A 27,046-nucleotide genomic window follows, 5' to 3' on the forward strand; every position below is an offset into this window, starting at 1 on the left:
CAGTTTGGAGAAAACATATTTTTTATTTACTGGAACTCAAGAAATTCTCAAACTCAGTGATCTGAATGTGTGTCCAAGAGTTTGGCCAAATCAGTTTCCTACCTCCTTTTTCATTCAGTCACTCAGTCTGTCTCTGCTCAGTAGGTCAATAATACATTCTTGGACCCAAGCCAAGAATGCAGCTTGGAACAGATTAAGTTCATAGTCAGAACTACAGATCATCCATACAATCTCTGGATCCAGAAAGCCTTACACGTGAATGGTCAGCCTGCTAGTTGCCGTAAATTTGTAAATAAAAACCATGCAAATTCCTTCAGTTAGGTTAGAGAAGATGTAAAAGAGGATAAGACTTCCTTTTTTTTTTTTTTTTTTTTTTTTTTCTTTCTTTCCTTTTGACAACAGACAATGAGATCCTAAGTAATTCATTGTCAGAGACTCTGTTTTAACATAAAAGGATGCTGGCTTTATTCTTTCCCTTTCTTTGCTGTCTTTTGCCTGAACGTAGTCTGTTTTGTCTTGTTTTTTATTGTCTGAATCCACCCTTGTCATCAGTTAAACAGAGCAATGCAGCTAGTAGTAATATTTAACTCATAGAATCGCAGAATTACTCAGGTTGGAAAAGACCTTAAAGATCAGACCAAACTCATGATTGATATACGTGAGGCAGAAATCTGTGCCTGACATTTCATTCCCTATATGGCTTGTGGTCATCCACAGAGAATGGATCTGCCGTAAGAAGAAGCAACCATGTGGGGCTATAATGTTCTGATACATTCTGTCACTCAACAGAAGGCATTAAGGCATACAAAACTTGAAATTCCAGTGTGTGATTAGAAGGACAATATTTACTATGTGCTGATGAACACTGAAGTTTTGATGGTGTAGATAATGCCTCCAGGAATACATTAAATAACATAAATTTTTTAGTTCAAAGCAAGGTACATTACAAAATCATAGAATCATAAAATCATAAAATCATAGAACTGGTTGGGTTGGAAGGTACCTTGAAGACATTAGTTCCCACAACCCTGTCTTGAACAGGTTTGCCACCCACTGGATAAGGCTGCCCAGGACCCCATCCAGCCTGGTCTAGTTTGATACCACTTAACCTAGCAAAAAAACTCTCAGGCAAAAAACAAACAAAAACCAAAACAAAACAGCAAATAACTACCTGCCAGCCTAGCAGCCACAGTTAAAGAGGCGTGGGTTTGCCACATATGGCAAAAGTAACAATTAAAAAAAAAAAAAAAAAAAAAAAAAAAAAACATTGAAGCTAAATACACACTATAGCATTCATATAAAATTAAGACTTTAAGGAGAAAAACAGTAGAACCATACCCAATAAAATTTCATGTTAATGCAAGAAAAGACATTGATATTACACGTGCTGGCTAGAAATGTACCTAATAGACATTAGAAGAAAATGTGAAATGTAAATTTTAAATAAATACAGAGAAAAAGATAGAGGTAACAGTGTATAAATCAAAAGGTTTTAATAGCTGCATGACTTAAGCAAAAGATTCATTGTAGCGAACAACTCCAACCATTGGCATATCAAAAGAAATATAAGATATAGTTCCTATTTCAGCTACACTAATATTTATTGAGAACTGTTCACTAAATAGTTAAGTAAAATAACTGTCAATCTCAGGATTACCTGTAAAATATTAATGTCATTACCTGTGCTCATTCAGAACCAAACCCTTTCATTTCTCTTCACTGAAACAAGGGTTATATATTTTGAATGAACATTCTATTACAACTTATAATTTCATTTAAATAATTTTGAGAGAGAGAAAAAAAAAAAAAAAAAAAAAAAAAACGGTGTTCATTATACACCAGCTCCAAACATTTAATGCAAGCCATGACTCTCTAACCTGAACATTTGAAAGTGGAAAAACTGAGGTGGAATATTTGAATTTTGAATTTATTCCTATGCTAATATTTTTGCTTTATTGATATGATTTAACAGTACTGAAAGTGCAGTCTGATACTGAAGTATGAAAACATATGGGGGCTACAAAAAGGGCACAAAACCTGAGGTCCATAAGCTCTTCAGAGCACTCGTAAAGAGAGAGTAGAAGAGCAGAGGATTAGAGAAAGGCATAGGGAGAGAAAAAGGAGAGCAAAAAAAGCACGATTCACAATTTGATGGTTTTTTAAAGTGGGACTAGAATATGAAGAAAGAAACATGGGAGGATATTAGACATGACAGTCTCATAAAATTTTATTTATCACAATCTGAAAAGTTGATGTGCGGGCTATAATTATAAGGATAGGTGAATTTCAGCGTTAGTATTTTATTTGGTCCATGACCATCATGCACTTGCCTTTGCCTCACTCTAAACAGTACCACACACAGATTGTTCAGTGTTTGTTTATATTTAACTATTCAATGTTTTCTATTAAACATCAATTACAAAATAATTTTTCCTTAGTAAAAAACAATTTTCCACAGATTCTTTGAGGAAAATACTGACTAGAATGGTAGCCTGAATTCCTTGATAATCTAAGAATGTTATCATAAAAGAATAAAAAATGAATTTTTTTTTGAATTGAAGAAAATACTTTTGATGACATCAGGACAACCTTGATTATGCCAGAAGTCATAGAATAAGAAGTCGAGGTGAACAGTTTCAAAGACTCATTCTCATTTAAATTTCTACAATGGGCAGGGAGGAAGTTTTTTTCCAAGCAATACGGAAAGCAGTAACTACTTGTAACTCTGATACTAGAGCCTGGGAATAGATGTTATTAATATATATGCTTATTGTTTAATTGAAAATCAGTTATCAATAAAACCAGCATGATAAAGATTTCTGTCCCAGATCAAATGCTGTGCTGATTAAATCATAGAATCATAGAATCCTCAGAATTGGAAGGGACCTCTGAGGACCATCTTGTCCAACTCCCCTGCAATGAACAGGAACATCCACAGCTAGATCAGGTTGTCCAGGTTCTGATCCAGCTTCACCTTGAAAGTCCCCAGTGTCAGGGCATTATCCACAACACTAGGTAATCTGTTCCAGTGCCTCACTGCCCTAACTGTAAAAGATTTTTTGTTTGTATCTAACCTAAACCTCCCTGAGCTTGAAGCCATTTGTCCTTGTTCTGTTGCCACAGACCTTGCTTAAGAGTCTGTCTCTTTTCCAGGGGAGACCTTATTGCTCTCTATAACTACCTGAAGGGAGGTTGTAGTGAGCTGGAGGTCGGCCTCTTCTCTCATGTAACTAGTGATAGAACTAGAGGGAATGGCTTCAAGCTGCGCCAGGGGAGATTTAGGCTGGACATTTGAAACACTACTTTTCTGAAAGAGTGGTCAGGCGCTGGAATGGGCTGCTCAGGGAAGTGGTAGAGTCACCGACCCTGGGGGTGTTCAAAGAACATCTGGATTTTGTGTTGAGGGATATGGTTTAGTGAGAACTATTGGTGATAGGTGGATGGTTGGACTGGATGATCTTGTAGGTCTTTTCCAACCTTGGTCTTTCTGTGATTCTGTGATTCTGTAGCTCCCGTTCAGATATTGAAAGACTGCTATCAGGTCACCTGGCAGCCTTCTTTTCTCCAGACTGAACAGCTCCAGTTCTCTCAGCCTGTCCTCATAGGAGAGGTATTCCATTCCATGGATCATTTGTGTGGCCCTTCACTGGATGTGCTCCAACAGAAATGTGCTTTAACATAGTAGTTTCCAAAAATATAAGTCCACAAGCAATTTCTGTGGAACCGGAAGCCAAAAACTAAGGAGAATCCTGACAGTTCTCTACATATAGGCTAGGAACAAACTGCTTTCCCTGTCAGTGTCTCACCTTTTGGCAGTTCTTTGGGATAACAGTACTGCAAAGGTAGTAGCTACATAAATCAATCACACTCTCAGTTCTTACTGAGGACAGTCTTTCAGCTTATTTGTATGATTTTATCTCATGTGCCCACTTCTCCTTCCATCATCTAAGCAGAGCTTTCATTTCTTTCTGAGGTAGTCCACCAGACTTTCTTTTCATAAAAGCACTTCTTCAAAACCTGCTTATTTTCTGATGCTCATAAAAAGAGTTATCAGTTAATCATTTCTTTTTAAATGCAGCTAGGCATTTTTTTTTTTTTTTTTTCACGTTACAAACTTCCTGATTGGCCAAAATATCTTCAATGTATCAAACTCTCTACTTTCATTCCACTGCTGTCTGAAATTAGACTTCAGATATAATATAATACATATCATCTACCTGTACTTAGACAAAAACAGCAAAACATTCCAAATTGCAAAATAAATAATAAGTACATTACCTGGTAAAATGATTTTCCTTACATGTCAACACTTTTATTTATACTGACATACTTAAATATTTTGGTTAAAGTTGATGAATACAATTTAGCAACAGAAACCTTTTAAAGTTCTTCAGTGTTGTTGATTGCAAGACTGCTTTCCTTGCTTTTCATGCTCTCAGTCAAAAGACAGCAGCAAAGTGTAAAGTGTCTAGTTGTTTTTTTCTAACAAAGAGACATCTGAGGCAGCTCTGCACTTTTACCTTTCAGGTAAAGCACTCAAGATACTCATATCTATATTTTATTCATTGAATATTTTAACTTATCTGAATATCTAAAATGTCCCACATGTGGTACAAGGGCTCCGAATAAAAATTAACTTTTCTTACTGTTAAAGAAATAGTCCTTTTGAAGAAATGTTCTAACACTGTTGGTAGTAGGGGAAATGTAACTGGAGATGTAGCTACAGTGACCAGAGAGCATGTATGTTCTCCATGACTTGAAGCACAAGTGTGTGATGGAGTCTTCTTTAATCATTAGTGACAGAAGTCAGAAAGACTTCTTCTCACCTGTATATAACCCAGAAACCAAACCCTTTCTATTCAGATATGGATCTGGCCAAACTGATCTATGCTTTTGTAATCCTATGCTTCGATCAATCCAATTTGCTCTTCCTTGGTCTGACCCAGATGCTATTCCATAACCTACAGATGGTTCATCATACTGTATCCCATCTGTTAAATAGAACACAATAATGAGAATACATCATACCAATATTCTTCACTTCCCCTTGGTTTTCATTCTAATCCTTAGCACAGCTGAAGATCCTGGTCCTTTCATTAGTCTGTGACTAAATAATCTAAGAGAAGACCTCTTCTTTCTGCTTCTTGTTGATGGGTTCAACAACAGAGATGTTATGACTGAAAAATGTCAGATTCAAACTTGTACATATGAGACAGAAAACTCCTGACTTCAAAACTCATTTCTATCACACATTCTATTTTGCTCTGTTTTGTGAAGTTTAGATTGTGACAGAAACTGATCTCTTGTGTGTTTTTAAGCTACCAATGGAATGACCAAAGCACTGCATTCCTGTATGTAAAAGTACAAACCATGTAGTTTGTAAGTAAATAATTAAGGCTGACAGGAGGAACAGTTCTATACTGAAGTGTTATTAGTGTTGTATTAGCTTCGCGTACTACACTTCAGCACTATAACCTATACAATAGATACAGGAACAAATGCCTTATAAATCTGAACTAACAACATAGAATCACAGAATGGCCTAGGTTGAAAAGGACCACAATGATCATCTAGTTTCAACCCCACTGCTATGTGCAGGGTCACCAACTATTAGACCGGACTGCCAGAGTCACATCCAGCCTGGCCTTGAATGCTTCCAGGGATGAGGCATCCACAACATCCTTGGGCAGCCTGTTCTAATGTGTCACCATCCTATGAGTGAAAAATGTCCTCCTAATGTATAACCTAAATCTCCCCTGTCTTAGTTGCAAAAGATTTCTCCTTGTCCTATCACTATCTACCCATGTAAACAGTTATTCCCCCTCCTGTTTATACATTCCCTTCAAGTATTGGAAGGCCAAAATGAGGTTTCCCTGGAACCTTCTCTTCTCCAAGTTAAACAAGCCTATTTCCCTCAACGTTTCTTCATAGGAGAGGTGCCCCAGCCCTCTGATCATCTTAGTGACCCTCCTCTTGACCTGTTCCAAGAGCTCTGTGTCTTTCTTGTGCTGGAGGCCCTATTATATATGAAGAAAATCCTATGACTTTAAAATTCAAAAATTTTCAAGGCATATTATTATATGATATCAGAGCAAGTTTGTCATTCAGATAGGAATAATGTTATATTTAGGTGGTCAATAGGTGGAAGAAAAGTACTATATTATAGAAACTCAGTGAAGTGCAAGAGAAATTTAATTATTTTACTCAGCAGAATAACAATTACTACAACAACAATACACCTGGGCACTGAGAGTGTTGTCTGTCTCAGAATTTAATTTTTTAGCAAAATGTGGTCATATTTCTCAGGAAAAGATGGATAATAGCAAAACCATTCGCCAGATTTCTTGGTGAAGTTTTTGTTTTTCTAAAATCAATACTTAAAAATTTTTTTTAGTATTGAATTCCATTTTAAATTCAAGCAAGAGTACATCCCTTGAAATTTAGATAAGAAACATTTTCATGCATTATTGTATTTAATTGGTGATTGCAACTCTGTTTTACTTTATATTTGTTTCATTCTCTACTTTTGCGAAACAACTTGAATAATAAGAAAAGGCTAATAAATGCTCTAGAACCAATCAATGTTACAAAACTAATAATAATACAATATGAGCATGCAAGCTTATGTTGTGCCTTTCATGTAGAAGTATCCCAAGGCACTTTGTAACAGAAACTCAATAAGGAGTGTAAAAGTGCTTTGTCAGATTGGATAAGCCAGGGGAAAAGGGGAAATTAATTATGCCTGGATTTAAATTTCTCAGCCACACAGTGTTTAGAACCTTGGTCAGAAAAGACAGTAGTTCCAATATCAGTATCCGGGGAACACAATAGACTATTTCATTATTTAATTCTTGAGGAACGTTCAATAGTTCTTCTATAATAATATAGGTATGAGTAATATCAGTATGTTCATAGGCTACACTTTCAAACGGCAGCTCCTGTCCCTCTAGCTTCATTTTTCATGCACAAATAAATTCATAAAAGTCAATCACTTGACTCTCCTGTCAGTAAAGTCATTTGACTGCTGAGATACACAATATGAAATTTTGTTTTGTAGAAATTGTTAATACCAAGTTAGCGCCTGGACAATGACTTTTTGGATGATTAGTTCAGTGTTTCAAACCATTGTATTTTCTTTTCAGATGCATTTCATGCTACCGGCAGAAAAAGAAATCTGTGACTTAGTTGTTCTTAAATAACAAGTATTTCACACAGAGAAGCAAAATTGCTTAGGAAAACCTTTATTAATTGATAATGAATGATTTAAAGCTTCTCTGATGTTGCAGAAACTTGCACATCCTCTATTTTTCAAACATTTTTCTCTGAGGAACACATGGACCATACTCATTTTTGGATGACTGCCTCTTTGGATTAATGCATCCTTCTGGTGTGTAAATTAGGAATGAACAGAGGAGAAAGGAGAAGCACTAAATCTCAGGAAACTGAAGCTATACAGAAAAATGAGGTTCATTGTAGAGCTGGATGAGTGACTCACCATGAATAATTTATCTGAAAAGTTAACCTACAATTTCACTGTTGAAGATGTAAAAAAAATTACTATTTTCTCTTCATTATTATAAAACAAAAATTTTAAATATTATATGCTCTGAAAGTAATGCTTCCTATTCATTTTCATGAAATGACAAAGATACAAAGAGCACAATAACATATTTGATAGCACAGATTCTCAGCTACAAAGCACTACTTTTCAGCCTAGTCACCACCATTAGTTATTTGTTGTCTATATAGAGTAAGCATCAATTAATGTCAATAGGTGTAATTTTTTTTCTGCATGGATGAATTCAGTGACACACCTTTTCTTCATCTGTACTTCCCTGTCAGATGCCATTCTGTCAGACTGCCCCTTTGCTGCCAACTGTTGCATGGCAACTAAATGTAGTGGGATACTGGTGGGATGGTTCAACCTCTACTATTATACCACTAACACCTTCCTCTTGATGTCTTGGGGCAACATAATAAAATGAGAGACATTGCTGTCACACCAGCCCTTGTATTTCTTAACTGCAAAAAAACTTTCTCTGAATATTTCATGCTCTATATTAAGAGAGAGAGGCATTCTGACTGATCTAATAAATCACGTGAAGCTGGTTTTATTCCCTAAATGGAATAATCCACAGATAAAAATTTCAGATGCCTGCTATGCAGCTCAATTGTATGCGATAAAGAAGACTGAATATGCAAAGTTAAATTAATTTGAGCAAATCTTTTAACAGTTTTTTGGTAAAAATGTTTTTAGTATTTATGGTGCAGTATTTGTTTTTTGGATGGATAAGTCTAGGGATTAGCACCTACTGCAAATATTTCTTTTGAGAGGAATAAAGAGTGAATTTGTATTGGTGAAAATTTGTACTTAATTCTATATGCTCTTTTTGTCAAGATCGAGTCCTGAAGATATAATAGTCTTTACATAATATTTTTCTTACGCTCTTGGACCAGCTATTATGAACTGATGCCCATATTAATAAGATTTAGATATTCAAATTTTACTAGGACGGTCTGTATATCCTTGTAGAATCGATAGTTTTGACAGAAATGCCATTCTTTGCATTTCTGCAAATTTGAAAAATACTTTCTGCTATTAAAATATGTTGAAACTCAGTAAGTACTTGATGAAAAATGAACATGTTTAGAATTTTTACAGAAATAGGCAGAGACTATTGGTTTTATAAAAGCCATCCAATAAAAAACATATAAATGTTTATGGTTCTTGGAATGTTCAGATGCTAAAATGCTATATTTATTACAACAAAAATAGGGCTGAAAACTGATCATAAGCCATAGGTTTTTTGTTTTATGCCTTGACATAGGAAAATTCTGCATCATTTTTGATTATGTTTGCATAATTATTGCTAACATTTTGCTTTTATTTTTGGTGTATTTTAAAAGTGTAGCTGCATCAGAACACTCTTTTGTCAGAGCAAAGCTAAACCTCTGTATATTCTGTATTTTCTATTGTATAGCAATATCCTGGATATAGATTTATTGATAAAATCAGAAAGTAAAATTGGAAAAAATAAATAATATGAGTTCTTACCTGAGCTCTTGAGCTATAGAGTCCACTTGAACTGTTAATATAAGCAGAAGGAAAGAATGAATTAGTTTACACTTCCAGACTTGTGTTTTCTGCAACCTTGCACCTGCCTATCCGATGACTGAGAAACAGCTATCAAAACACAGGTGATTATTTCATGCTAACCACGGGATTGTAGCTACCAGTGGCAAATGTTAACTGAACATATAATTCTCAGTTATTTTAGAATGAATGAAACCTGAAACATAATCTTCAGTGGAAAAAAAAACATGACAAATAATAAGAAAAAAATAAATAGAAAGAATGGCACATGTTTGTTGAAAGCATAAGAAATCTCTGCTTTTTCTGAATTTTAATTCAATTTGGGAGTGACAAAAGCTGGCCACACACAAGTATACAACATATTGGCAAAGCCAACAGGTGGTTCTCGTGTTGCACAGGCAACTTTTGTGGGTTTTTTTACCTTCTGGGAAAACTCAAGAGCTACTGGTTCATACATGTGCTTGCATGTGTATTAAAAATATAAAGAAAATTCATAAATTTTAAAAAGGTGTAATTATCTTCTTAAGTGAAAAGAGTATGAATATAAAATCTTCTATTAAATTTGATTTGTCTGTTAGCTCAGAGAGAGACTCTTTTAATGGAGTAGATATACTCTACTGTTGGGATTTGAATAACTTCCCTACGCAATATCTTTTGGATCCAGTAACATTAAGTCGTCTATTCTTATACTTCTGAAATATATATGTTTTTACTTAACTTTCAGAGAATATTTTTGAGGGATGCTTCAAAGACCTAATATTTTTATCATTTTTGTACTTATCCCCTCATCTATGGGCAGTGGGTAGCATTCTACCTCATATTCTCTGCCATTTTCTCAGTGGAATCTGGAATGTTACTCTCCTTTGGTCATTTGAATATAGAGAATTAAGCCAAACTATGTTTTAATTTTTCACTCTGACTACAGCTTCAAGTTGAAGGCATGATATTAACAACCTAGAATTTCTGCATTATGTCAGTTAATCAAACTAGTCCTTTTTTCACAATATTAACACTGCAAAATTTCCTTTAAAATCAGATTGGAAGATGGATGCTTTGTGCTTCTGAAAACAGTCATAAGCAAAAATGCTTACAGGGAAGGCAAATCTTTGACATTTATTTTTATGTATCTCAATTTTTCAATCATTATCAAGAGTCACAAAAAGTATTATGTATTAATATAAAAAGTTATTCTCCTGAAAGGACTGTATTGCTAGTCAATCATGTTTTCCAGATGTTGAGATCATTAAGTGCCTGTTTATCTCTCAGTACTGCATTTCCATCTGTTCCTTATAAAAAGAGAGGAATAGCTGGGAAATACAACTCTGTCATAACTTTGCAGAATCAAACACAAGTACCAGCTCTTTAAAACAGCAGAGTTCTCCTGCATTGCATACATCTGCACCTTCTGATTAAAGTAAACTTACTTCTGAAGCATTTACACGGGTAATTTACTTACAGCTAATGGCAATAGGCAGAAAAACATTCAATTGGCTGAGACAAAGTTTGGTATGTTATTTTGAAAGAAACCGTTCAATATTGTCTAGGTCTACTCCCTATGGAAAATATATGTTTGCATAATAAAACACATAACCTTTATTTTCTTTAGAAATAGCTCAAAGAAAATAGTATACAGTAGGGTTGCTTTTTTTTTTTTTTTTTGCTTTTCTTTAAGCCATAGCTAATAACATCATGACTCTTAATGTCAGCAGTCTGTGTCCTACATTGATTAAAAAAGCAACCCAAAGGAAGCTACACACTCTCTTACTGCACATTAGGGACTGTGCACAGAACTATCGTATTTCATGGTGTGCTGGACACAGGGTCGTGGAATGTGCTTGCTAACTCACCCTTGGTTCCTTTTGAGCGTGTGCGCAGCTTTTTATTTTCCCCATCTGCATCCATCTGTAATATTAACACAAAGTCTTTAATTCATTCCTTTTGCCATTGAGAAAAAAAATCTCCAATGCTTTTTTTTTTTTTTTTTTTTTTTTTTTCCACATTTCCAAAGGCTAGACAGTAATAGAAAGAAGAATAATCATGCCTTATTAATCTTGTCATAGAGATAAAAAAGCCATCTGTGAATATCTAGTAAATACCTAGGAGATACCTTTAATGGCACAGATTTGTTTAATAAAGTGATGGTAATGAGTGACTCTTTAGGTTTAATGACAAGGTCTACAGGTGTTAGCTGAAAGTATAAGGTTAGAAATGGCAATGTTGTGTGACTACTGCTTTCAACATCCACTTCCTGAAAGAAAAGGTTCCAGAAACACTAGTGCATCCTACATAACTTTGTAACTGAAGCATATCAGAAAATCTGCAATGGAGCCTGTGTCTGACAACTTCATTCTTAGAGCATGAAACAGTCTTGCTTGAATGCTGACTACAGCTCATATCCAGCTTGGGAACACTTCATCACTTAATCAAATCTCAAATCTTGTAGAACTTCTAGTGAAAGAAACCATTACAGATGTGTATAAACCTTTGGAGGAATATAAGAGCAAGTTTGTATTTTACATTTAAAAAAAAAAAAAAGAAAGAAAAAAAGAAAAAAAAAAAGCATAAGCTGCTGCCATCAGATTTCTAACTGAAATAAGAGACCTTGCAAGAATGGCTGCTCACATGACACTTTTGGCTACATCTAAACTAGCAGTGGAAATATGTACCTTCTGGTCTTGGATCTGGCCCAGATCCATAATTGTAGGGGCAGGTTTTCAATCCATGGATTTTATTACAAACCCCTGAAATTCAAAGGGATTAAGATTTCATGAAGAGCTGCAGTGGTATACAGCAGGTTGTTTAACCATGTAATTTTGAGCCTGTCCAGGGAGGTGTGTGGAAGAATCTGTCATGAGGAATTTTTGCCTAGGTAACACAGCAGGAACTCTGTAATTCTTCTTAATATTGGGGTAGCATCTTACTACCTATCTTTGTTCTTAATTGTAGTTTCCCTGTTTGTGAAATGGTAATGATCCAACATTCTGCAGATCAATATGCAGGAACAACTGCATGCATCAGCATCTGATTTATGTAAGTCTTTCAGGTAATAGGTAACTAGATTCTGTAGGTACCAGAAGTTCTCTAGTTCTCTATGCCCAACATCTGCAATTTTTTTCCTGCAAAAGGTGACAAGACAAAAAGCTGTGTTGATAGACTCTCTCCAATATTTCATTCCTTTTTTTTTTTTTTTTTTTTTTTTCCCTGAGGATCAGCAGTACTGATTTGCCCCACTGAGGGAAGATGCAAGAAGCTGTTTGTATCTTTTTCTATTAATAGAGTTTGACGATCTGATGATACTCTATTTTTAGTTTTACATGACTCAGACAACTGAGATGTCCTGAAGGTCTGAATCTGAATGAGCATTGCAGAATATGATAAATTTGACCTGAGAATGAAAGAATAAAATCAGTCTTGATAGAAGTTAAAAAACATTTCTCTATTTTCCTGTTGTTTTTTTTTTTTCTTTTCGTTGTTGCACGTTTTACATCATATATAACAACAGGAATCAAAATACCTATTTGCAGGAGAGAATACAAGTATTTGAAAAGGCTATTCATGTACTTGAAGAAGTCTAATTCTAGAACCCAGGTTAATGATATCTGAAATGAAAGTATAAATTGATTGAAATTCATCTCAAACACAGATAATGTTATCTTTTCTCTGTTTAAATTTACATCTGATGTTGATTATTAGCAGGGAAGTAACACAAGTGGCCTGTGTTTACGTAGTAGTGCTGCTGGCAGCCTTTACTTGTCACTATCCTTAAAACCTGGAGAGCGAGTTTTAGCAATGCGACTGCAATGGTAATGGGAAACATGGCTCTGTTCTCTGATGCTGAGTTGTGATTGAAGGCACTGACCTGCCATAGACTTATAATAGGGGAGCAGGTGTGGCAATGATGGACTTTAATTTCCTTTAATAAACCTTTTATGTGCCACACTTTTACTGCCATTCTATGCTCTCCAAGGTCCTGCACATAATAGGTTCATTACTTTTGATTACTATAGTCTATTGAGACAAACAACTCCAGAACACACTATATATTATGTTCAGTTAAACCAATATAGACTATTTATCCACTGTGCATTATTTCACCTGCAACTCTACAGACAAAATTAACAACAGCTCCTGTAAGCTAAAACTATTAAAACCACTGGTACTCCTTTGTCATCATTTCATAATAAATACCACACCAATCACAGTGCTGCTCTTTTAATTATGAAACAGAAAGTGTCCACTGCTTCTACTGAACAGCAGTTACTTTAGTCTAAATAGCGTGTTACATTGTGATGAATATTTAAAAACTGCACAATGAGTGAAAACCAACAGTAAAATCAATGTAGGTGATTTTTCTATTGATTTTCTTTCCTTGCAATAATTTGAAATTATGAGAGATGCTTAATCAACTCAACTCTAAAATTTATTGTGCTGTTTAGCCCACTGCAAGCCACATATTAAAAGAATCATCACGTATGCATTGCATAAAAACAACTTACTAAAGTCCCATGCATCATTAGCTTTAAATCTATAGAAAAGTAACTGAATACAGTATGTCATCAAAATTCTCAAAGTTTAAATACATTATTACTTTTTTCTTTTTTTTTTTTTCAGAGATTGCCTGACACACACACACGCAGACACACACACACACACAAAAGAATAAAGATTCTCCCTTATTATAGTGATTGTTTTACATGAAATTACAAAATTACAGCCATAGACAGTCAGAAGTACTCAAACTTTTAAAATATCCTTGGAACAATGAAAGTGTTAAACTAAAAAAATCTGCCTGAATTTTTTTATGAGGCAATTGGTATCAGGATTTGAATTTGAGAGATATATTTTATTACTCCCGTGTACTGGAAAGACTGGATGGACTCTGGATGATGCTTCATGCTCCCAAATTCAAGGATAGTCAGCACTCCCTACCAGTACCCACGTTGTCTTAAGACAAACAGTTATAAAACATAGCTAGTTCTTCTCTGTACAAAATCCATACATGATGTCTTCCTGTAAATGTTTTTATCCATCAGGATAATATTTAAGTGATGGCCAGGAATTTTTTTTACTCTGAGCTGCATCCCCATATTTTTTAGTGGCAATATTCACAAGTAGAAATATATCTAATAGTGATGAGTAGTAATTCTATGCATAGTGAAACTAATTCCACTAAATCTTATAGCTGGATTCTATGATCTTATAAGTAGATTCTCTGATATGAAAGGATTTAAATTCATCTAAGCACTTTCTTTTCAAATTGAGTTGAAACTGGCTAATGGACTCGAAAGGAATTAGTGAGAGATAATAGTGAGAAACACAGAGACAAAAAGAGAGGCAGCAGATACAGTCCTAAATCATTAGGAAAGTCATCTAAGAAATAAGTACCTGCCTCAGAGTTCCTTCAGTTATGCCATATTCCTGTGATTCAGAAATGTATTTTAGATGTTAACGTTGAATGCTTTTCCTGAACGCATGTCCCAACAAATGTCAGTGTTTATGAATGCTTTCTATCTGATTTTGTGTATTTCAACATGATACTCCATCTCTTCTTCCTTCACTTGTGGTTGAAACAGAAGGCTAAGGCAGACCCTAGCAAATAGACAGGAGTCTCGATATCACAAATTCTGCTTGGCTGAAGTTAGAGTAACTTGCTATATGACTGCTACAGTGTGTTTGTGTTCCCCAGATGAATTTACTGGTGAAAAAGCAGCAACCGTACTTTCTCAGCAAACTATTTAAGAGGTTCAGGCTACAGAAACCAAATGTTATTTTTGTTCACACTGCAATAAGAAGTCTCAAGAGCAACACCTGAAAATACTCCCCTGATGGAAAGAATCAGGATTTGGCTCTGAGTTTCTTGTGCGTGTGTGTGTGTGTGTGTGCGCGCGCTCAGAGTCTGCTCACATACGCATGTACTGATACAATGGAATCCAAGAGTATGACAACTGAAACAGGACATGTGCAATAATAACAGTAAAATAATTATTTCAATTTACTTGCACATTTCTAATTCTCAATTTCAGAAACGAAATTGTTACTTCTATCTTGGTCGGATAGCTTTACAACACATTACAGTGAAATAAATGATGCCGTGAGGACAATGCTGCTGATACATGTAAGTAAGAGCATTTTCTAATTTCTGCTCTGCTCTCTGAACAAGCATGAATGATTTCACATAAGCGCGTTTCACGTTCTTGGAGAGCTCACTTTCCTTTTGTGTAACTAAATCACCAGTTTATTTAGAGGTAAGACGTAAAAAGTTGACATTTTCCTGGGATTTTCCAACAATAAGTTATGTTTGATTTTCAAAATGAAACATGGAAAGCAACTTCTCAGTGACAAAACTTAGCTGATTTTGAGAGTTTTGAAAAGAATAGTTTTTCTCTTTTCATTGTCTGTAATCTGTATGTGTTTGTATAGAGATAACGTCTACATCTGTCATTAGACTAATGAACTTAGTCAGAAAAAGAATGATGCCCTTGAAGGCACACAAGTCCACCCTTAATTCTAAAACACAAGCCACAGACTTCAAAATTGACATCAGACACTGCTATGCACTGCAAACATCTCTGTGCTCTACCTGTACCCCAAAGTGATATGACACAGCATGTCTCTCCTGACAACAGGTAATATCATTACAACAGTATTTTTCAATGCTATTAGTAGCCACACTTTACTATTTCTTTTCAACAAGTTATTTAAGAATGTAACATACAAAAATGGAATACTGACATTAAGCGGGTTTTTTTGGTATCATAAAGAAAAAGATTTCCTACATCCTATCTGGAAGTACAGAGTAGCATTCAGTTGTTTGTGTACGTATGTGTGCAAAGTGTATCTTTCTGTCACTCTAAGATAGGTTTTGTTTTTTTTTTTTTAATATTAAGAATTCACTAAAGACTGATAGTGAAAATTACAGAGCAAGAAGAAAATGGAAAGCACAAATATAGCAACTTTTAGGAAAAGCTTCTATCTTCTGATTATTGGAAGTAAAAAAAAAAAAAAAAAAGAAGATATGAAGACAAAATTTTCAGGAACATTATTTGCATTGTGGCTTAAAATTGCTTGTTCTTTTCTTTGAGTCACAAGTTGATGCCCAGGAAGGAGAAAAACAAAGCAAGTGTTCTTTAAGACTACTACTGAAAACAAACCTTGTTATTTGATATCGATGAGTCTTACTTAAGTAGTCATCATATCTTTATTTTTGAAACTTTTGCTTCACTTTACACAATGCTATTCTTGATTTCTATCAGAGGAAGTTGCATGTCATGTAAATAATTAGTTCACATGTGTTTGTTTCTTGGAAAGTAAAATGAGCAAGTACACCCATTGAGTGCAAACCTTAAAGTATAACATAAATCATCAGCAACTGGCTGTGGGTTATACACAATTTTGAAATGTAGATACTGTTTTAATGTTGAAATCACTACTTGAAAATGTTCAGTGGCAAAACAAACCTTAAGTCAGAGACAAGCTTGAATAACTTTGTAACGAGGATGATTTATTTTGATTCTCACTTCTGATTTCTGAGTTGTCACTGCTGTTGTATACTTCATCCATGCAACTTTGCACAACTGGCAGTGCTGAATATAAACCAAAGCCATATGTTTATGTCCTTTTGCCAAACGACTACAGCAAATAGTTCTATTATTCCCTTAGGTAACCAATGTGTGCCAAGTATTTCTATTAGTCTGCTTTACCAAGGCTTTAGAGGGCAGAGATACAGCTTTATGAAATTAGGGGCAACTGCTAGTTTTTGAAATTTACAGAAAAATTATAAAGTACACCATAGTAAAATGCAGCCTGGCATAAGATGATCCTAGTTTCTGGGGGCTTGTTTCCTGTACTTTTATTTCCAATGTACTTTAATGTCTTGTCACTATTTCCTGGGCTACTTTGTACTAAATATTAATTTTCTTCCTATTGAAGAAAGAATGTGTCAATATTCAAACAGAAAAAAAAAAAAAAAAAAAAAAAAAGTGTTGCCTTGACACTTAATCTAAAGACCTTTCAAAAAATGTACAGTAAAAAATTTAAATCAATATGCATTCATAAAAAAAAAAAAATCACTTATAAGCTATTCTTCAGACTGAATTTAAGCAACGCATGATGAAATGCATTCTTACTTTTGAAGTCATATAGATTAAAATATATTTGTGTTCTTGTTGGCATTTAATTTTAAGAAACATAGTTCAGAAATGAAAAAAAATAGAATTTCTACATATTTACAGAAGTTTCCATCTTTTTCAATAGTTCATTATTTTTATACATGATTCTTAAGATTACTGTTCTGAAAACAGCAGATACTATAAGAGAAATATAGTTACATTGCACAAAACACTACAAAGTAATCCACAGAGGTAATCAGAATACTTCTATGGAGATGCATTTTGATTCAGATTCATTCTTTCAAAGAAGTTATCCCACCTTTGCTTGTTTCTGGGTGAAAATACGTGCAGATTCTAAAGGACCAGGTTCACTCTTCCCAAGATGTCTTGCCCGATTTAACAGATAATCCTGAAATTCATTCTCTGAAAAAGAAAACATAACCAAAAACCAGCTATACTAAAGAAAACATAGATGAAACAGGACACTTTTTATACTAAACAGGCAAAGAATAGTTTTTTTCTGTTTTTTTTTTTTTAATTTATTATTATTATTATTTTTTCATGAAAAATGTGGCACAGGTACATGATGTTTTTAAAAAGTAGAAATAATAAAAAAATATTTTTCTTGTAGTACTTTTAAAATATGGTTTTGCCCTCTCCAATAGTTTATAATTTAGACCTTAAGTTTTTCTTAATACGCATACAGAAAACCACATGTATTTTTATGTAGAAATTCAAAGTCAAATATGGTTTGGCACATGGTATGAAATAAAGGATAAGCACTCTAAAATATTTCAATAACGATGTAAATAAAATCGTTGAATTTTTTAGAATCTATTTATGTATTTTGCTTTGACTATCAATGCTCAAAGTTGGACAGACTGACCACATCCTCACTGTAACCAAATACGGGATGTCTTTGATTTTTCTCCATTCTTAATATTTATTATTTTCTATAAGGAAACTCCCGCTAAACCAACAATAATGATGAGAGAAAAAGAGTTGAAATTTTTATCTGAGTGTACAATACTGATAACCTTGCATTCAGAAATAAGGAATAACCACACCATTCGAACAATTAAAGTTGAATGCGCATACAACTTGATCAAATCTGTCTGCGATTAGTTATTACACAGAGAATACATATATATCTCCCGCCATCAATAATCAAATTATAAAATTTTACTTTCACTTGCAATTTCATGGGTAGCTTTCAAATAGCATCCAGTGTATTTAGTAAGATTTATCTAATTCATTCTATTTATTCTACTTACAGATTAACGAGAAAGTTTGTAGATAAACTTCTGGAACTTCAAGGTGAAACTTTAACTGCTTCTTTAATTATACCCAATGACCTTTTTTCCAATAAAACTTGTAATTTTGCATTTCTGAAATTGGAAAGCCTCACTTTAAATGGATTCTCAGGCAGGCAACAGCTTAGTGAATGACTAAAGTCAGCTTGAGTCCCAATAGATAGAATATTATTTGAATCCCATCAATAACTTTTAATTAAAATAAATAAGCTTTTACCAAGTAGCAAAACAGACAGCAGATGCAACATGATGAAGGGGGAAGAAAAAACAGAGCAAAACAGCCTAGTACTGAGAAGATTTTTAAAGCTGTTTTTAGCCAATATGTTGCTGGAAAATGATGCTGCTTACCATCAAAGCCTTCTTTCCCCGTTATTCTTTTTCAACATTCACAAGAAAAATAAGAAAAAATAAGAAAAAAAAAAAAAAGGAACACAAAAGGAATATTAAAGCTATCACTATCTACCTGCCTTGGCTTGTTTTTGTTCAAAATACACTAACCCTAAAACAAAAGATCTCTTAGAATAGCTACAGAGGTGAACAAATCACTTCCTAAGCCTAAAACTTAGCAGGTTTTGGTCTAAAATCCTATCATGTTATGCATTTATTAGCAATATATTTTTCATTTATTTTCTCAAAGATTGCCAATAAAGAACTAAATCACATAAGGGAGTAGCTGTAAACCCTTTGAGTTCCCTAATGTCAAACTCATTAGCATCCGAATAACCACACAGCAGCACATCATCTGCACAATTGCAATTTTTTACTACTTTTAATAGCGTTTCTCAAAGGGCTCATTTTCAACTTTCTTCAGTGGTTTGTTGGTTCTCTGGGGAAAAGGAGCTTCCTGACGCTCACAGCTTCCACTCAACAACCAGGCCGTTTGCTGTCAGAAGCATCAGCCCTCTGCCCTAACCCCATCTGCTGTCTCTCATCCTAAGGGAGAGAGAGTTAAGACAGCACAGCTGAGATCCACTTGGAAAAGTACACAAAAGACGGGAAAATATACAGAACTTTTTGCATTTAACTTTACATAATAAACTAATACATTGAAAGTTCTCTTTTTAAGTCTGGGATAGGTCAGGGCTGCAGAGGAGGGTTTAAAATTGTGCTGGAAAACTACGTGCAAAAGTGCCATTTGCTCTTTTACTCCCATCTGCCTTGTATGTAACATCATCAGCTATCTTTGAAAAGCAAAACATTACAGTAGGACGAAAGCAAGACTTTATATAAAGCAAAAATTTGACCTATCTTCTGTGTTTAACTAATGCAGAAGTTACTGGTTAATGAGTTTAAATATGCTACTTTCTCTTTCTTTCACATAACAGGGTGCTGGCAAGCATACAGTCGATTCGTGGGTGAGTACCCAGATTTTAAGATACAGTGTTTCATAAAAATTCTAATACAATATCACGCATCTGTCATGTTATAAAAAGGTTGTGTCGGATTATTCTGTGTCATGGGATGTGACATACCCCACATGGAATATAAACTGTGTCATCCCTACCCACAAGCCAAGAAGCAGCATACTTTTCAAATACAATGCAGGGATCTGATGCTTCAGTTATCAAACAAATTAATTTTGGAAAAGTTGGTTCTGATTTATATTTAAATCTTATACAATATATTATTGAAAAATGCTTTTTTTAAGTATATTTTATCCATTATAAAATTAAACGTGACAAATTTTGAGGTATAGCAAAGAATGGAGAAGAAAGAGCAATTCAGTGGGTGCAATGAGGACTGGAAAATGAAGATCTCACCCTCAAGAGGCCACAAAAATAATCTATGTAGTCTACTGGAAGCTTTGAGCATAGGACAGTTGTTGATGGTTATCATAAAGAAATAATTTATGTTAATCAAAGTTCTTTGGAGGGATCCTTCCCCTTAGGACGATACATATGTTGATGTAGGCCCAACCTTTTCATGGTGTGCATGAATTCATTTACCTATTTTAATAAAGAATAGGGAAAGAAAGAAAAATACCTGTGATTTACAGATGATAACTGTTGCCTACTGTTCAACTCTTATGCAGGTTGAGAGAGGTGAATGTCTCCCTCTACTTCAAGTAGCACCTCATTTCAACCAGAATGACAAACTTCATAAACCCACAAAAATTGAATCAACGAGTTCTTTGATTTGTTCATGTAATCACCTGGAATCTTTGCAATTCATTCTTTGGTTTATAGCTATTTCTAGTGCAATGTGATTTGGTACTGATTCTGAAGTGTTAGTCTACTATGATCCGTGAGTCATACGAGGATACGGGTGTGAATCACAATTTGGGTCCTGATCCTCACTGTCACATATGTGTGAGAAATCCCTTCAACAACATTCTCATTGACCCATTGTCTATGAACAAAAGTCCACATTGTGGTTAGATTACTAGAGAATTCTTGAAAATTTAATAATGAGAAAACACATAACATACAGTTAAAAATTATGTCACCAGGAGTCTAAGGATGTTTTCTCTGTCAGCATTTCAGTACAAAAAAAAGCATGCAACATCTGTAAAAGACCCTGAACAATATATCTTTTTAAAATATAATGGATAAAATTTCCAACAGATGAATTTGATTTTATCACTAGTTGATCTATTAAAAATACGAAAATGAACACGCACAACAGTTTATGATTTGTTAAGTCAGAATGGAAATAGTAGCTAAGGAAACAAATTAAATGGGACCTCTGAATATTCTACGGGGACAATGATTTATCTTTCTCAATATATAATATTTAATATTTGAGAAAATGTCTAAAAACAAAAGATGCTGTTACATAAAGAAAAGATATATTGAGCTCTTGACTGCAGTCAGATCTTTATCCTGTACGTGCTGAAGTACATAACTTCACACATTAAGTTCTACTGAAATTTATGGGTCATCTCAGTGAGACACTTAAACACAGGTGTAATGTTCAGCACATGAGTAAACAGATGAATTTCATTCAGCCTTCTGATGTTACACTGGAGTAGACATGGGAAGCCCTGGAAATCAAAAGGGAACTACTTGGACATGTGTGGCTTTTTTTTATGGTTTGAGCTTCAGAAAGCAATTTCCTTGGGACAGTATACTCCTTTTTACACTTGTTTTATTGAATGTGCAGGGACATGAAACAGGATTCTAGCTGCTTATATTATTGTATTTTCTATCCAACCATAAGACTAAACTTTATCTTACTTAGTTCTACCCTGAGATGCACAGGAGGTCATGTGCAAAACAGCCCTATAATACTTGCAGTTGTCCTTCATTACCTGTAAAAATACACCCCTTCCATCCATCCGCTGTTTTAAACATGGCAGTAATTCCAATGCCATGTGCAAGATCGTATTTCACCTTGCAGAAGGGTTTAACTTTCACCTGATTTAAGCAACACACTATCCCTCAAAGATGCCCAAGGCTTTTCTGTAATTAACATAACTGCATTTATATGCTATTCATGACTGATAATTCCAACACCTTGTGAAAAAAAAAAAAAAAAATGAAAAAGAAAAAAAAGGTTGCATGCTGTAAACATTATAAACATATTCAAATAAGCTTAACACAATCTGCCATGCTTATTTCTGCCTAGATCATGGACCAGCGAAATGGTTAATGCAAATGGATTTATAATTTGCTTTGGGGGGCCAGTTTCTTCTCCTTATTTATTAGCCCAGCTGATGGGGCAGATTTGATGAGGCACTTCTGGAATAATTGAGTCATCACACAAAGAAGGCTGCTAGCATTCAGAGTGGTTTTATCAGCAGCAAGCAGGCCTGATTACTGACAATTACACTCTGATCCGGTGATGGAGGAGAAAGAGCCAACGAGTGGGAAATGTCCGTGTTTCTATCCAGGAATAATTTCTACATTCATTTTACATGCTAAGTGTTTCCTATCTCTGCATAATAAACTGTAAACAGGAATAGATGGCACAATGTCCCTTAATATTTCCTGGTAATGAAGACACAAATGTACAGTGAGTGCTGATAAATATAGATGAAACATAAGCTATTCTCTGACTCTGTATTGTTACCTTTAAAATAAATGCATTTTGGTGGTAAAAGCATAATCATAGCTAATGCAAAAAAATGACAGAAGATTGAAGCTGTCCTTGTAACTACACAGAAACTTTGTAAAAGTCCTGTTAATCACTGCTGTTCTCGAGGCTTATAAGCTGAAGGTGATATACTGGAAGGAGCATCATTTTGTTTCTCAATAGTCAACTATGGAGAAACTCCCTTGCTTTGACACAGTAAAGGAGAGCAACAACAGTGACCTCCATTAACACTTCAGGGATAGAGCACATCTCAATGTGAAACTGAAAAACAATGAGACCGCTCCGGGAAGACATTTTCACTATGATAAATTCTCATTTTCCTCCCATCACTCTTAAGATGGTGTTTATAACAAATAATAAAGTTAGACCGTAGATTTCATGAGTTGTGGTTAGCCATTCATGTTAGGATGTCACTTCTTAGCAACTAAAATGCTATCAGTTATTAAGAAAATGCTGAAAGCAGAACTTTGGAAAAATCTGTTTCTTCTCTGACTCAGGAAAAAAAATACATGGAAACAGACATACTGAGGAGCTGAAATGTGATTTTGTGTTTGTTGATGAGCAATTACAGATTTCAACTGGAAAATGTTAATGCCCCAGTCTAGGGAGAGTTCTTTTTTAGAGTTGATCAGGCATGAAACACTGAATAATAAACTTCTGCATGCTTGTTTATTCCTTTTCCTCTTTTTAAACTAATTCATAGCTTCAAAAGAACTAAAAGTTATTCTCTGTTCTCCCGTGGTAACTATGGCAACTATGTTTCATTAAAGTAGCCACTTAACTTCAAGGCTTGTGTTACAATGATATGCATTATTTGGAGTAAAAACATACCATAACAACCTTATGATTTCAGAGCAATTTTAAAAGAAAGTTCAAAGAGCATGCGTCATTGATTCTGGAACACAGGGTTTATTTTACTTTAAAACATGTTTACACTTTTACAGCCTGATGGCTGTTCCTGCATGGAGTCATCTCTGTTGTGAGGTACAGTGTAAGGCCACGGCCACTGGCTCCAGTGAGGGATGACCATGCTCTGCTCATTGAAGAGGAACTTAGTAGCTGTAGGACTGAGGCCAGAGTGAGACTCCTGAGCACACAGATCAGTATAACTAAGAGCAGAAAAACTGTAGTGTTTGAATTACTCTGTTGCAGCCTCCCCCTACACCAGGAAGATTTTGGTCCAGCTACATGCCTGCTGTTTAGGGACCATTGTTACAGTCCTTATACAATACATGGTTTCCAGCAAGCTAGTTAGGAATCATATGGGATTCTACAGAATCTACAGAAGTGCTGGAGTCGATTAGGTTCAGACAAAGTGGTCACTTCTCAAGCACTTATGGGCCTAATCTATGTTGCTATGTTCCTTCCCTGTGCTTTCCGGCTGTTCTGGCCAAATTTTATGGGATTGATTTAACAGCTAAAATTAAGGTATCACAATTCTTATGCTGGACAAAATGCATGGCTAATTAGCTCCTTGAGTGTTCTCTGACATGGAGTCAAATGGAACAATGAATCTAAAAATACAGTGTATTTTTATAAAAAGAAATGCAACTACCATCCTTCTAACCTAAGCATTCATTCTCTTCTTTCTGAACAACAAGCTCCCTTCATTAAGCATGACAGACATGTCCCAAGAAAGGGAAAGTCACACAAAGGGAAGTGTGCCTTCCTTCAACATGCAAATCACATATGTTCATTAACTACAAGAGTGCCATGTGAAGTACAGTCTGCCACCATCTAAAAGAGTTGTAATGACCCTAACTGTTAAAGATAATAGGAATTGCTTGCACTACCACATTGCCCTGGAGATCTTGGGAGCTTGCTGAGTAGCACAGGAAAAAAAAAAAAAAAAAAAAAAAAAAAAAAAAAAAAAAAAAAAAACGAAAAGAAAAAAAAGAAAAAGAACCAACCAACCAACCAACCAACAAAAAACAGAACAACCTAGAGCAAAAATACCACCTTGAAATTGAAAGAAGAAAGAATATTCAAAACAACTAATATTTGACAGACACAAAAGTGTATGAGTAAAATGAACACTGGGACAGACTTCTGATCTGCTGCCTTCCCCCAGTAGAAGTTTGTATCAAGTCTGTAGAGCAAGGAAAAGAATGCTCAATCAGATATATCAAGAGGTCAGTAACATCAGGAGCAGCAGTTTAAATTCTCTTTGGGAGGCCCTTTTATGATTCTACCTTGAGGTGAACATTATTTCATACACTGACATCTGTCTTCTGTCACAGACATAAGACATCATGATTGTACAAATAAATAAATAAAAAAAAATTAAACACAACAACAAAAAAAGAGATTCTGGAATTCTCTTTTCTTACCTCCGTCACTGATCTGTTCTGTGACCTTCAGCAAGTCTCTTAACCTGTCAGCTAAATGAGGATAACGATACAGAGTACCATGATATGCTGTTGTGCATTACTAACCACACTTTAAGGTAGTGAATATTATTTTCATCTTCATGCATTCATCAATTTAATAGCTTGCTGATGCTTTCACTTCCTCTGAAACTCAACTTGATACTTCAAGTGTACATTATTTCCAAGAAAAAAATGTTTTCTCTTTCTCTTTAAGCTTTTTACTGAAAAGAATTGACCAGATAAGGACAGTTCCAAGAAGAATGCCTACCAAGTAATGCATGATGAATGGTAATATAATTGAAAACATATTTTGGATCTCTCATCTCTTAACAAATTAGGCTATTCAAAGGTAACTGTACTCTCGGCATGCCAGGGTTTTATCTTGTAAATTTGTTTCACTTATTTTCTTATAAAGATAAAATTAATCTAGAAGTCTTTTTTTGCTTTGAATGTTTCTGTTCTTAATGCTGAAAATATCGATAAGGAGTGTATACACACACACGTGTGTGTGTATATATATATATAAATACATAGGTGACTTTGAAAGTAATACCTTCTATTTATTTCCACAGAAATTATAGCAGGTACAAAGAGCACAACAACAGTTTGATAACATAAATTTATAGCTAAAAAATACAATTTTTCAACAGTCACCCAATTAGCTGATTCACACAAATGAGCTGATATAGGCATTCCTCATTTCATGGTGCGACAGCTTCTAGAACATGGCTTCTCCTTCACATCGCTCTACCTACTGCTTAAACATACCACCCATCACCTCACTGTGCTCGCATCCACTGTGAGCTCCACAAACATTCAGCAAATTTTGATGAATATAAATGGTTGCAATTTTTTTTTTCTGCATGGTTCCATGTCAGACGCCATTTTATCAGACTGTCTCTCTGCTCTTATTTGTCACATCCTTTACAAAATGTGAAGGAATATTGGTGGAAAAGTACAAACTCTACTGCCATACCTACAGCTGCCTCTGACGTCATAGGCCAGTGTAATAAAATAGGAGGTATTACTTTCAGAATGACACTGCAGAAGCATGTATTTTTAATGTTATTTTACATTGGTTTAATAACATCAATCCATTATTTACTGTAGTGCATCTGACTTGAGTAAGCTGAAAAAAATCTTCCTGTAGAGAGATGTCTTACATATTTGATTACTTTGAACAGTTTCCCTTCAGATTCCCTGGTGTAAGGCTGGTTCCATTGAAAACAATTAGAATATTCTCAGTGAACCTCAATAATTCACATTACTTACAAGTAGAAGCATTCACATAGATTTTGTATTAATTGCAGAAGTATTAAAAGATGCAACCCTGACCAAAGAACTTGCAAAATAAAATGATTAAAATTCTTGTGGAAAAAATAGCTATAAATTGTTGAACTCAAAATTCACTTGAGGTCCCTTCCATCCCCTGCAGTTATGTGAAATAATAATAGAATCATAGAATGTTTTGGTTGGAAGGAACCTTTAAGATCATCTAGTTCCAATCCCCCTGCCATAGGCAGGGGCACTCCCACTAGACCAGATTGCTCAAAGCCCCATCTAGCCCGATCTGTATGAGGGCATAATAAACAGTATAGTAGAAATTTCTATAGCATATTAATGAAATATTTCCACTTTAGTTGCTAGTTCTGTCATTTTTGATAAGTAGGCTTGTATCAGGTGTATGAATAAGCACGTAACAGGCTGGCTTGTTGTTTGGATGTCACATTAAATCATGGCTTCTGTCTCTTCTGCTGGCACTTCAAAAGCCATGTTCAGGAAATGGAGTGGGATGGGGAGCTACTTTTGTGCATAAGCCACAATCCTTTTTTCATATGCTGTGCTCACTTCAGCCCAGGAGATATATATATATATATATATATATATTTTTTTTTTTTTTCAAGAGGTCTGCATCATTTTGCATCATAATTATGACCTGATACCAGAAGTAGTAGCTATGACTTTTAAGTAATCAGGCCTACTAAGAGCTACATTATAGCAAACAATAGTGTTCAATCTTAAGTCATTTTGATGACACACTCTCTGCATTGCACATAGATTTGGAGTATTCAAAGCTGGGACAATATCCACAGTTAAGAAAACTCCAGAAGCGTCCAAACAGGTGTG

At 34.8% G+C, this 27,046-nt stretch overlaps 1 protein-coding gene across 1 annotated transcript in view; it reads right to left on the bottom strand.

Moving 5' to 3' along the window:
• ST18 (ST18 C2H2C-type zinc finger transcription factor) overlaps nt 1–27,046 on the bottom strand; it is a 172,512-nt gene that overhangs the window by 56,774 nt on the left and 88,692 nt on the right. The window contains exons 3-5 of the mRNA XM_031612844.2: nt 17,522–17,625; nt 10,942–10,996; nt 9,056–9,086 (exon numbers count right to left, since the gene is read on the bottom strand). Coding sequence (XP_031468704.2) covers nt 9,056–9,086; nt 10,942–10,996; nt 17,522–17,625 — 190 coding nt within the window. The remainder of the gene's footprint in view (nt 1–9,055; nt 9,087–10,941; nt 10,997–17,521; nt 17,626–27,046) is intronic.

The sequence above is a fragment of the Phasianus colchicus genome, chromosome 3 (assembly GCF_987193195.1).
Source record: "Phasianus colchicus chromosome 3, bPhaCol1.hap1.1, whole genome shotgun sequence".
In the NCBI taxonomy this organism is placed as follows: domain Eukaryota; kingdom Metazoa; phylum Chordata; class Aves; order Galliformes; family Phasianidae; genus Phasianus; species Phasianus colchicus.